Source organism: Camelus dromedarius, chromosome 2 (assembly GCF_036321535.1).
Source record: "Camelus dromedarius isolate mCamDro1 chromosome 2, mCamDro1.pat, whole genome shotgun sequence".
NCBI lineage: Eukaryota > Metazoa > Chordata > Mammalia > Artiodactyla > Camelidae > Camelus > Camelus dromedarius.
In genome coordinates this window covers 31,774,342-31,786,922 of record NC_087437.1, presented here as the reverse complement: position 1 = coordinate 31,786,922, position 12,581 = coordinate 31,774,342, and the positions used below count along the sequence as shown (strand labels likewise).

Below are 12,581 nucleotides of genomic sequence, written 5' to 3'. Positions count from 1 at the left end.
AGGAACTTCTTACATAAGCAAACGCAAAAAAGTTCACTCTGTCAATCTAAGAGGAGCTCAGGAGCTTGAGGGAAAGGAAAGATCTGTGAATCTCCAACCACATTAATTCCATCAGTGAGATTCCTGAGTCAAAATATGGGACATTTACAATATCTATATATATTATTGCCAAGCTTCCCTCCAAAAGATTGCTGTAATTTTCAGTCCCTTAAACAGTTAAGAATGAAAGACTATCTCATTAGACCTTCACTACAACGTAAAACTGAAGTAGTAAAAAATAATCTCTGATTGCTTTAATTTGAATTTTTTTGATTGCTAGTTAGGTCGATCATCTTTTCATATTTTTAAACATGGATTGGTAAGTATCGGGGAAGTGAATAAGAACAGACTAGCCAAATGAATACACTGAGGCTAAAAAAAATTAAAAAGAAATAAAGAAGTGTGGGCTTTAGAGAAGCAGGAAAAGAAAAAGCCTATGCTACAAAATAAAACAAAATAGTAATGAGACACTTAAAGCAACTTCAATCCATACTCTCAAATTTTAATTGTTGCCTATATGGAACTGTCACTATAGTGATCATTTTTGTTATCGCCTGAATGTGCTGTCCCCAAAGGACAAGGGAAGGAGGGCTGATTTATACTCAGTACTGGCTGAGTATGACCAACTGTGTGAAGACCGGAAGTGAAAGTGATAAATTTAGAATTGACCTGATCCAGCAACAATACCTAAAGGATTTCAATCTGTGGATAGCAGAGTGGGGGATTCCAGGTGAAGATGTTAGTTTGAAGGCAGCTACCACTGGTTGCTTGAGGTTACAAGTTATAGGGTCTAGTCACCAAGGAGAAGAATCCGATTACCAAATAGGTTGTCAGGGCTTCCGTCAAACAATCTGAATTTCAGAAGCCAGCTCTAGTTCTAGATGCAAGTTAAGGCATAATCAGAAAACCAAGACAGGAGGCTAGAGCTAGGGATAGGTGCTGGGAGGGGACGAGAAAACGGCGGGGAGGTTTTGACTCAGTGTGCACCATAAGGCCTAGAGATCAATCAGGAAGTATCAGAAGTTGATGACAGGGAGATGATGTCTCTACCTCCACGACTAGAGCTGTGTGCATGGCCTGAGAAGGCAGGGGCTAACAATTTAAAAAATATGATTTGTATTCTTTAAAATGATGAAAGCAACACACATTCATTGTTGAAAATTTGAAAAATATAGACAAGCCCAAAGGCAAAAATCAATGTAATTTTTTCATACTCTAAGAACAAACATTTTCTTTGTAAGTAGTGAGCTAAATATTTATTCATTTTATTTGCCAAAAGTTCATACCTGAATAATTTTAAGTCAATTTTCATTCTCTTATATTATTTTCTTAAAAGCAGAGAAATTATAAGAATGAATTAATATTCCCCTGCTTTTAGGATGTGGTCAAATGCAGATTCTGTCACTTTATGGGAAAAAAATGTAAATATTTATAAGTAAAAATTACACTTTTACATGAGAATCAAGAGGTATCTTCATCTTACATAATTTCAAATTATATTTTTATCTTTTTATTTCCCATTTGTTGTCTAATATTTTTGAAAACACATATATCATAAGCATGTTTGGTCTAGGAAATTCCAGAAAGAGTCAAAAAAGTGCATAGAAGCAGGGAGGGTGTAACTCAGCAGTACAGTACCTGCTTAGCATGCATGAGGTCCTGGATTCAATCCCCAGTACCTCCATTAGAATAATAAAAAAAATAAGTAAACCTAGTTACAACCCCCCCAAAAAAGTTTTTTTAAAAGTGTGCCTAGAAGCAAATAAATCTATCTGAAGTAGTCTGATAAATGGACAGAATTTTTAAAAAGCAAGTAAGACACATTCTGCTGAAAGCCACATTATTGTTACCTTCTCCCTCCAGTTATCATCATTCAACAGCTTCTGTCTAAGGGTTTCCTGTAGCTGCTCGATGCTTTTCTGATGTGAAATTAGCATCGATTCCCTGAAAACCATAAACACAACAGATGAGTCAAGAGTCACCGCTAACACTCTTCTTAAGTTGTAGTTCCTGCGTCAGAGAATATTATTTCACAACTCAGTCTGTTTATTCTCTTCAGCAATAAATATATGCTGCTATTATATATCCTTTTAACTGTTGTTAACAGCTATTTAAAAACACTGCCAACAAGGTAAGTATTTTCTTAGGTTTAATTTTTGCTTAATAAGTAATACTATTATTTTTGCTTGAAATAGTAACAACATATGTGGAGTCACAAAAATAGTAAAATATCATACACTGTGGTTCCAAAGTTTATGACTAAATTCTAGCACTAGACAATATTTTGTTTCTTTAAAAAAGGAAAATATGTTGGGATATGCCACAAAATCAGCACGTTTGTGGTTCCTGCTAGATTTATTTTTCTTTTATTTATCTCAAATGCTGATAGGAAAAAAACTGAATTAAGTAGAGGGTAAAGTCTGAGATGCTATATGGTACAAAACGTACTAGAAAATAGAAAACACAAAGAACAATTTAATGCACGTAATTGGATCTTAAAGCTTAGTTTGTGATCCTCCAGGTGGAAGTAAGAGTGATAGGCTCACGAGAACATTTCACAGGGGCATTGGAATTGAGCCTTTAAATATCACAAATCGTGGCAAAAGCATGCCTGTTGATCAGGGCTTCCCCCCGCCCCCTACTTATAATCACCATGATCCTTCTCATTTTCTATGTAGGTGATTCCTCCCTATTGCTTATTCCTGTTTCTAAACCCTTTGTTTTCCATCATCACCCTCTTCCCTTTAGCTCTGACCCCTTTTCTGAAACTTGTGACTTTCATTTATAACTGCCTGTTAGACATCTCCACCCTAATGACTCACCAACAGTAAAGATTCCACATGTCAAAACACAAACTCATCATCATCTTCTGCAGTTTGCCTTTCCTTTTGACTTCTGAAACCTTCAAAAGTCAGAATCTTTAGCTTAAAATCCCTGAGTCATCTCTGACTCTTCCTTCTTGTTTTACTACATCCATTCAATAACAAGTTCTAAATATTTTGCTCCTTGGTGCACCTCAAATTATTTCCTCCCTTCCTTTCCCACTACCAACAGTTAAGGTTCTTGACTTTATTTCCCACCTAGAGTATTGTAATAGACTCTCAATCTATTTATTGATCTCTATCCTAGTCTCACTTTTGCAATATTATTAAACATTTTCTTACCATAATAAAAACCGTGTCTATATTTCTAGGTTAGAAAATTTTAAGGACCCAAATATAAGACACATTTGACTTGGTAACCAGGATTATGAATAGCATTTGAGGGAAAATGATTGAAAAGAACAAAACTTCCCAGACTTTTTCTCCCCAGAAGTGTGTCAGACTAGTTACCTTGACAACTTTCCTACTGAAAATAAGTATTTTTTTTCTTATTAAAAAAAAATCTTAAAATTCATCAGTGATCTGGACAAAAAAATGAAAAAGACTCAGGGAACAAAAATCAAGTGAAAACAGAAAAATGTTATCAGTGGAAAACTAGTGAAATCTGAAAAAAGTGTATAGGTTAGTTAATGATATTATACCATGTTAATTTCTTAGCTTTTACAAATGTGCCATGGTTATGAAAAATGGGCCAAAGGGAAACATAAACTCTCTGTACTGTCTCGGTAAATTTTCTGTTAATGCAAAATTATTCTAAGCTAAAGTTTTTTAAAAATGAAGTGGAAAGAAGAATACCAACAGTAAGCAGAGCACTGAAGCCAAATATCACCGTGAAGGTACTTTCCAAATTTGATGAATTTGAGCTTTAAAAATTTCACAGCCATAAAGGGCACTGGAGTCAGGAGAGAAGGAAGAATCTAAGAGGAAACTCATCTGCATAAAACTGCATCTCAAAGAGTGATACATGCAGTATGTCATTTTTGTCATACTATATGTCAGAATATGAAATTCCCACCTAGTGTGTATAAAATACAAATAACACCTCCACTCAAGGAACAAAAAGGAGATTACTGGCTTTGAATTCTGGTGCTAGGTAGAGGGGGAAATACAAATCTCCCACGAGAATTTGTAAACACAAGCCAATCCTAAAGCAGGTTTGTATCCTGAATTCACATTACCTGAGTGGCCCAAAAAGCTTCATATTAAGAAGATACCTTAACATGGTGTTAGGTTAACCTTGCCTCCAGATGCCTGGTAGGAAAAACACCAGTATTTTGGGGGAGAAATCTATCTTCAACCTGAGACTTAAAGAATTCCTACAGATAAGGATTCAAGACCTATGACATCATAAGTTTTAAAATCACAAAATTATTTTTTAAAAAAGTCAGTAAGAGGAAGAATGAGCAGACACAAATGATAGTATAATCAAACTCACAAATTCTAAAGTATTGAATTTTCAGATATAGAATATGAAATAAGAATGTTCAACATGTTGGAAGAAATAAAATATTAATTTAAATGACTAATGAAATCTGAAAAGATCAATTGAACTTGTAGAAATAAAAATATAATAATTGAAATGAAAAGCTCAGTAGATGGTCCTATAGCATATTATTCACAGCTAAAAAATGAAGTAAACTGAAAGGGAGATTCAAAGAGATTATACAGGCTGCAGTACATAAAGTCAAAAATATGGAAAATATAAAAAAGAGGTTGATACATGGAGGGTAGAGGGAAAAGATCTAATATTTATCTATTTATCATTTCAGAAGCAAAGGAGAGAGAAAGGAGAGGAAGGATATTACAAATGAAAAACACCAACCCACAAATCTAGGAAGCCCAAAGGATTCCAAGCAAGATAAGTAAAAATAAATCTCATAACTCAGCACTTGGTAGTGGAAATGAAGAATATCAAAGTTAAAGAGATCTTAAAAGAAGCTGGAAAGAAAAAAACCCAGATTAACTTCAGGAACCCAAACATACTGAAAACTTACTCTCCAAAAGAAACAAAGGAGGCCAAAGACAGCAAAATAATATATTCAAAGTCCTGTGAGAAAATAACTGTCAATCTGAAGTTGGGTACCCAGCAAAACCATCTTTCAGAATGAGGCTGAAATTAAATATGCTCAGAATAATAAAATCTGAGTGTTTACTACTAGCTAAAGGACTTCTAAAAAAATGCCTTTTGCAGAAGGAATATGATCTCAGAAGGAAGGCCAAGCATGCAAGAAAAAATGGTAAGCAAAGAAACTGGCAAGCACACAGGCAGGGAGGGCATCTTGGGCATGTGATCAGGACAGTGTACAGGGCTCGTGTTCCAAAGGGGTCCCTGCACCTCAGGCTTAATACTCTGTGGCCACCACTGAGAATTCTTAATCATTTTATCTTTGAATCTGTGTTTTGTAAGTGAGGTCTGCTGGGACAATCAAGCATGTGCCAGGGGTTTGGAGCCTTGGCTCACACAGTCCTACCTCCCACCACCTCCCTGCTTCCCCAGGATGGTTCTCAAACCTCTGCTCCCTGACCCTTGCCCAGCATTTGCTGCCATCCTCCGCTTCCAGTGGGGATGCAGACCTGGGCGCGGGCATAGGGAGGGCTGGGTCTCCCATGTGTGCTCCCTTTGCTGAGTCTGGGGCAGGGCCTTGGTACCTGTGAGAACCTGCACCCATTCTACGATTTCTCTGTGCCCAAGGAAGCACAAGATTCAACAGCAAACAAACAAAAATACCATGATAGGCTGAGAGATAGTGAAGGAAAAGAAAAAGCTGCTTTTTAGTTTTCTAAACAAGGGGCCCCACATTTTCATTTTGCACTAGGCCTTGAAAATTACGTAGCCAGCCCTGCATGTAGGTACTTGTAAATAAATATCATATGTATAACATGTTAGTTTTGACTGTGTGCAATTAGTTGGGCTAACAAAAAGACAGAACTAGAACACTAGACAAAAATGTAGAATGTGTGTCAGGATGGCAACTATCAGAACTCAAGTGTTTTTTGGTCCTTGTACTATTCAAGAGGAGTTTGAGATATTAATTTTAGACTTCACTAAGCATGCATGGGAAAATTTCAAAAAAACCACTAAATGGATAGAAGTAGAATATGCCATTAGAGGAAATTGCACTAAGAAAATAAAAGAAACTCTAACAATACTACCCACCCCCAAAGGCTCAAAAGGAGAAAAGGTAAAGAAAAAGAGGGAGAAATAGAAAGCTTAAAGTAACAATCATAATAATGGTAAATAAACTAGACTCATGAGTTCAAAGAGAAAGAGGCTTGATAAAAACAAACTTTGGCTATATATGTTCTGTATAAGAGATATTCCTAAAGCATAAGGATATGAAAATATTTCCTTTTTTGGAGAAGATTTAACAGAGAAATCTTAAATAAAAGGAAGTACATAACTATATTAATGTCAGACAAAGTAGATTTTAAGACAAAAGTCATTACTCAGGGCTGATAATGCTAACAGATTAATTCACCATGTATATTCTAAACTTATAAGCACCTTTTAAAATAGCCTTAAAATATATAAAGTAAAACTTTATAGAACTTTAAGGAGAAATTGTCAAACCCACACCATAGTGGTAGAATTAAACACAGCTCCCTCAATTATACTAAATCAATCTGGGACCACCATATAAGTCATGGAAGTGTACACTGCCCAATTCCAGGCTGTTATGTGAATGGCCCTACTGTAATCTGTAATGTAGCAACCTAGAATCAAGCAAACAAAAAACTAAGTAAAAATATAGAGGACTTAAACAATGCAAATAATAAGATTGATTTAAGGTACCCACTTTTTTTTTTTTTTTTAACATTTTTCATTGATTTATAATCATTTTACAATGTTGTGTCAAATTCCAGTGTTCAGCACAATTTTTCAGTTATTCATGGACATATACACACTCATTGTCACATTTTTTTCTCTGTGAGTTATCATAACATTTTGTGTATATTTCCCTGTGCTATACAGTGTAGTCTATTCTACAATTTTGAAATCCCAGGCTATCCCTTCCCACCCTCCACCCCCCTGGTAACCACAAGTCTGTATTCTCTGTCTGTGAGTCTATTTCTGTCCTTTATTTACGCTTTGTTTTTGTTTGTTTGTTTGTTTTTGTTTTTGTTTTTTAGATTCCACATACGAGCGATCTCATATGGTATTTTTCTTTCTCTTTCTGGCTTACTTCACTTAGAATGACATTCTCCAGGAACATCCATGTTGCTGCAAATGGCATTATGTTGTCGGTTTTTATGGCTGAGTAGTATTCCATTGTATAAATATACCAAATCTTCTTCATCCAGTCACCTGTTGATGGACATTTAGGCTGTTTCCATGTTTTGGCTATTGTAAATAGTGCTGCTATGAACATTGGGGTGCAGGTGTCATCCTGAAGTAGGGTTCCTTCTGGATACAAGCCCAGGAGTGGGATTCCTGGGTCATATGGTAAGTCTATTCCTAGTCTTTTGAGGAATCTCCACACTATTTTCCATAGTGGCTGCACCAAACTGCATTCCCACCAGCAGTGTAGGAGGGTTCCCCTTTCTCCACAGCCTCTCCAGCATTTGTCATTTGTGGATTTTTGAATGACGGCCATTCTGACTGGTGTGAGGTGATACCTCATTGTAGTTTTGATTTGCATTTCTCTGATAATTAGTGATACTGAGCATTTTTTCATGTGCTTTTTGATCATTTGTATGTCTTCCTTGGAGAATTGCTTGTTTAGGTCTTCTGCCCATTTTTGGATTGGGTTGTTTATTTTTTTCTTATTGAGTCGTATGAGCTGCTTATATATTCTGAAGATCAAGCCTTTGTCGGTTTCACTTGCAAAAATTTTCTCCCATTCCGTAGGTTTTCTTCTTGTTTTATTTCTGGTTTCCTTTGCTGTGCAGAAGCTTGTAAGTTTCATTAGGTCCCATTTGTTTATTCTTGCTTTTATTTCTTCTAGGAGAAAATTTTTGAAATGTATGTCAGATAATGTTTTGCCTATGTTTTCCTCTAGGAGGTTTATTGTATCTTGTCTTATGTTTAAGTCTTTGATCCATTTTGAGTTGATTTTTGTATATGGTGTAAGGGAGTGTTCTAGCTTCATTGTTTTACATGCTGCTGTCCAGTTTTCCCAACACCATTTGCTGAAGAGACTGTCTTTATTCCAATGTATATTCTTGCCTCCTTTGTCGAAGATGAGTTGACCAAAAGTTTGTGGGTTCATTTCTGGGCTCTCTATTCTGTTCCATTGGTCTATATGTCTGTTTTGGTACCAATACCATGCTGTCTTGATGACTGTAGCTCTATAGTATTGTCTGAAGTCTGGGAGAGTTATTCCTCCAGCCTCTTTCTTTCTCTTCAGTAATGCTTTGGCAATTCTAGGTCTTTGATGGTTCCATATGAATTTTATTATTTTTTCTAATTCTGTGAAATATGTCCTGGGTAATTGGATAGGGATTGCATTAAATCTGTAGATTGCCTTGGGCAGTGTGACCATTATGACAATATTGATTCTTCCAATCCAAGAGCATGGAATATCTTTCCATTTTTTAAATTCTTCTTTAATTTCCTTCATCAATGGTTTATAGTTTTCTGTGTATAATTCTTTCACCTCCTTGGTTAGATTTATTCCCAGATATTTTATTACTTTGGGTGCTATTTTAAAGGGGATTGTTTCTTTACTTTCTTCTTCTGTTGACTTATCGTTAGTGTAAACAAATGCAACTGAGTTTTGAACGTTAATTTTGTAACCTGCTACCTTGCTGAATTCTTCAATCAGCTCTAGTAGCTTTTGTGTGGACCTTTTAGGGTTTTCTATATATAGTAGCATGTCATCAGCATATAATGACACTTTTACCTCTTCTTTTCCAATTTGGATCCCTTTTATTTCTTTCTCTTGCCTGACTGCTGTGGCTAGGACTTCCAGGACTATGTTGAATAGGAGTGGTGATAGTGGGCATCCTTGTCTTGTCCCAGATTTTAGTGGGAAGCTTTTGAGTTTTTCACTGTTGAATACTATGCTGGCTGTAGGTTTGTCATATATAGCTTTTATTATGTTGAGATATGTTCCCTCTATACCCACTTTGGCGAGAGTTTTTATCATAAATGGGTGTTGAATTTTATCAAATGCTTTTTCTGCATCGATTGAGATGATCATGTGGTTTTTGTCCTTTCTCTTGTTGATGTGATGTATTACACTGATTGATTTGCGTATGTTGAACCAGCCTTGTGTCCCTGGGATGAACCCCACTTGGTCATGATGTATAATCTTTTTTATGTGTTGTTGGATTCTATTTGCTAAAATTTTGGTGAGGATTTTGGCGTCTATGTTCATCAGTGATATTGGCCTATAATTCTCTTTTTTTGTAGTGTCTTTGCCTGGTTTTGGTATCAGGGTGATGGTGGCTTCATAGAATGAGTTTGGGAGTATTCCCTCTTTTTCAATCGTCTGGAAGAGTTTGAGAAGGACTGGTATGAGTTCTTCTTTGTATGTTTGGTAGAATTCCCCAGTGAAGCCGTCCGGTCCTGGACTTTTATTTGTAGGGAGGTTTTTAATTGCTATTTCTATTTCCTTTCTAGTGATCAGATTGTTCAAGTGTTCAGATTCTTCTTGATTCAGTTTTGGTGGACAGTATGTTTCCAGAAACTTGTCCATCTCCTCTAGGTTATCCAGTTTGGTTCCATATAGTTTTTCATAATATTCTCGTATGATATTCTGTATTTCTATTTTGTTTGTTGTAATTTCTCCATTTTCCTTTCTTATTTTGCTAATTTGTGCTCTCTCTTTTTTCTTCTTTGTGAGTTTGGCCAGAGGGTTGTCGATTTTATTTACTTTTTCAAAAAACCAGCTTTTGGTTTGGTTGATTTTTTCTATGGTCTTGTTAATCTCTATTGTATTTAATCCTCTCTGATATTTATTATTTCCTTCCTTCTGCTGCTTTTTGGGGCTTTTTGTTCTTCTTTTTCTAATTCATTCAGGTGGTGGGTTAAATTGTTTATTTGAGATTGTTCTTCTTTTTTGAGGAAGGCCTGTATCGCTATAAACTTCCCTCTTAGCACTGCCTTTGCTGTGTCCCATAGGTTTTGAGTGGTTGTGCTTTCATTATCATTTGTCTCAAGGTATTTTTTAATTTCAGCTTTGATTTCCTCATTGATCCATTGTTTTTTCAATAACATATTGTTTAATCTCCATGCTTTCCTTTTTTTCTCCTTTGTTTCTCTGTTGTTGATTTCCAGTTTCATGGCATTGTGGTCGGTAAAGATGCTTGAGATAATTTCTATCTTCTTAAAATTGTTGAGGTTTCTTTTGTGCCCAAGTGAATGACTGATCCTGGAAAATGTTCCATGTACACTTGAAAAGAATGTATATCCTATTTTTGGGGGGTGTAATGCTCTGAAAATATCCACCAAATCTAGTTTTTCTATTGTAGTATTTAATTTCTCTGTTGCCTTGTTTATTTTCTGTCTGGAAGATCTGTCTAGTGATGTTAATGCAGTGTTAAAATCTCCAACTATGATTGTATTCCCATCAATATCCCCCTTTATCTTAAGGTACCCACTTAATAAGAAAACACGTAATTATTTTTCAGCTCACATGGAATTCACCACATATTAGGCCAGAAAGGAAATTTCACAAATTTAAAATAATTATTATACTATAAACCTGTATAGTCCAATATAGTAGCTACTAGCCACATGTAGCTACTGAGCACTTAAAGTGTAACTAGCCCAAATTAGGATGTGCTGCGAATGTAAAATACACACCAGATTTGAAAACTGTACAAAAAAACCCTAAAATGTCTACGATAATTTTTTAAAGATGATTATATATTTAAATGATAATTTGGATATATTGGGTTAAGTAAAATACATTAAGATAAATTTTACCTATTTATTTTTACTCTTTTAATATGGCAATTAAAAATTTTAAAATTACAAATGTAGCTCACATTATACGTCTACTGAACACCACCATTATTGTCAATATTCTCTGCAAACAAAAAATGTAAATATCTCCATGAATTTGGAAATTAAAAAAATGTGTTTCTGAATAATTCATGGATCAAATGAAAATCATAATTGATATTTTAAAGTCACAATTGATATTTTAACTTATAATTGAACAATAATGAAATTTCTAGATATCAAAAGTTATGGAATACAGCTAAAGCAGAAAGGATAAATAAATTGTGGTATACTTCAGAGTATAATAGAGATAAAGAAATGAATGATTCTCAGCTACATGTAACAGCACAGTTGAAAATTACAGGGACATAATCTTGAGCACAAAAAACAAATCATTGAATAATACATGTAGTTTAATTTTTTTCCATGAAGATAAAATATATACAAACCCTTACATTTTTTTAAGGAATACAAACATACTTGGTAGAATTATAGAGTGAAGCAAAACAACAAGTGTTTTCTGTAGGTCTCTGTAGATGCTCTTTATCAGTCTGTGGAAGTCCCTCCTTTTTCTAGTTTGCTGCAAAAGGCAGGTTGGTGGTTACCTCTGAGCAAGAATGTGGAATTAGGGAGAACACCAAGGGACTTCAATGCTAATGGTAAAGTTTTTCCCCACCCCCTAAACTGAGTGTTCATTGTATTGTTCTTCATACTTCATACCTATCTAAACTTCTATGTATCTATTCAATATTTATAAAAACATCAATGATAAAGCCTGAGCACAGAGTAAAATGGTTATCTGGAGGAGAGAATTAGAGGGAAAGACCAAGAAGAGGGAATGGGTAGGTGAGAAGCAGGGAGAGGTTTATCATCCGCTATGCACACTATGGAAAAGGCAGTGTCAGCAAGCCCAGGAGAGGCAGAGGTGAATGAAGGGCAGGGTCCCTGTCCAAATGGTGCTCAAAATCCAGCAATGTAAAAGGAAGATTAATCTTTTAAAGTGTGAGGCGGACCCAGCAGGTTCTGGTGCTTGCTCAGCAGTCTCTAGCCTGGAGAAAAGGAAGTGAAACAGAAGGAACAAAGAATGAGGACAGCAAAAGGGGGATTACACTAAAAACCTCATCTGTGGCTTTCTTCCAAATATTTGGCCATTCTTGTCTCCTTTGCAGACTCATCTTTCTCTACTTGTCGATTAAATGTTCATGTTCCTCAGCACTTTGTTCTGGGGCCTCTTTCTCTCTCTCTCTACTCTTTTTTCTAAGTAATCTTATCCACTCCTGTGGTTAAAATGCAATATAGATGTTGACAACTCCCAGATTTTATCTCCAGCTCACATCTGTTCTCTGGGTATCTGACTCATGTGTCCAACTCTCCATCTGACTGCTCTACTTTTATATTTCACAGAGTCATCCAAAACTCAACATGTCTGTGATCTCAGAGGCTTTACAATGTCAAAGTTTATTTTTTGCTCATGTTATGTGTCACCGGCTGCTCTGCTCTGCATGCTTTGTTCCAGCATGTAGTCCAAGAAGCAACTTTTACCTGAGAACACTGTTTTTGAGGCAGACAGAAAAGAAAAATTGCCAAAACAGAGGATCTATTAAAGCTGCTCAGAACTGGTGCATGTCACTTCGCTCACATTTCAGTGACAAGAACAAATCAAATGGCCAGTTCTGATGTCAATCAGGTGTGAATAGTATAGTCCTCTCACTGGAAGGTGCACAGTAAGTCACCTGGCAGCAGGTAAGTCCATCACAACTCTGAAAGCC

The 12,581-nt window shown here is 35.8% G+C and overlaps 1 protein-coding gene across 9 annotated transcripts in view; it reads right to left on the bottom strand.

Moving 5' to 3' along the window:
- Positions 1–12,581, bottom strand: part of LEKR1 (leucine, glutamate and lysine rich 1) — a 224,444-nt gene that overhangs the window by 55,986 nt on the left and 155,877 nt on the right. For all 9 annotated transcript variants that reach the window (XR_010383326.1, XM_064492258.1, XM_064492257.1 and 6 more), the window contains one exon: positions 1,890–1,983. Coding sequence is in view for 8 of the 9 variants with exons in the window: in XM_064492258.1 (XP_064348328.1) it covers positions 1,890–1,983 (94 nt within the window). In the remaining variant the exon portion in view is untranslated. The remainder of the gene's footprint in view (positions 1–1,889; positions 1,984–12,581) is intronic.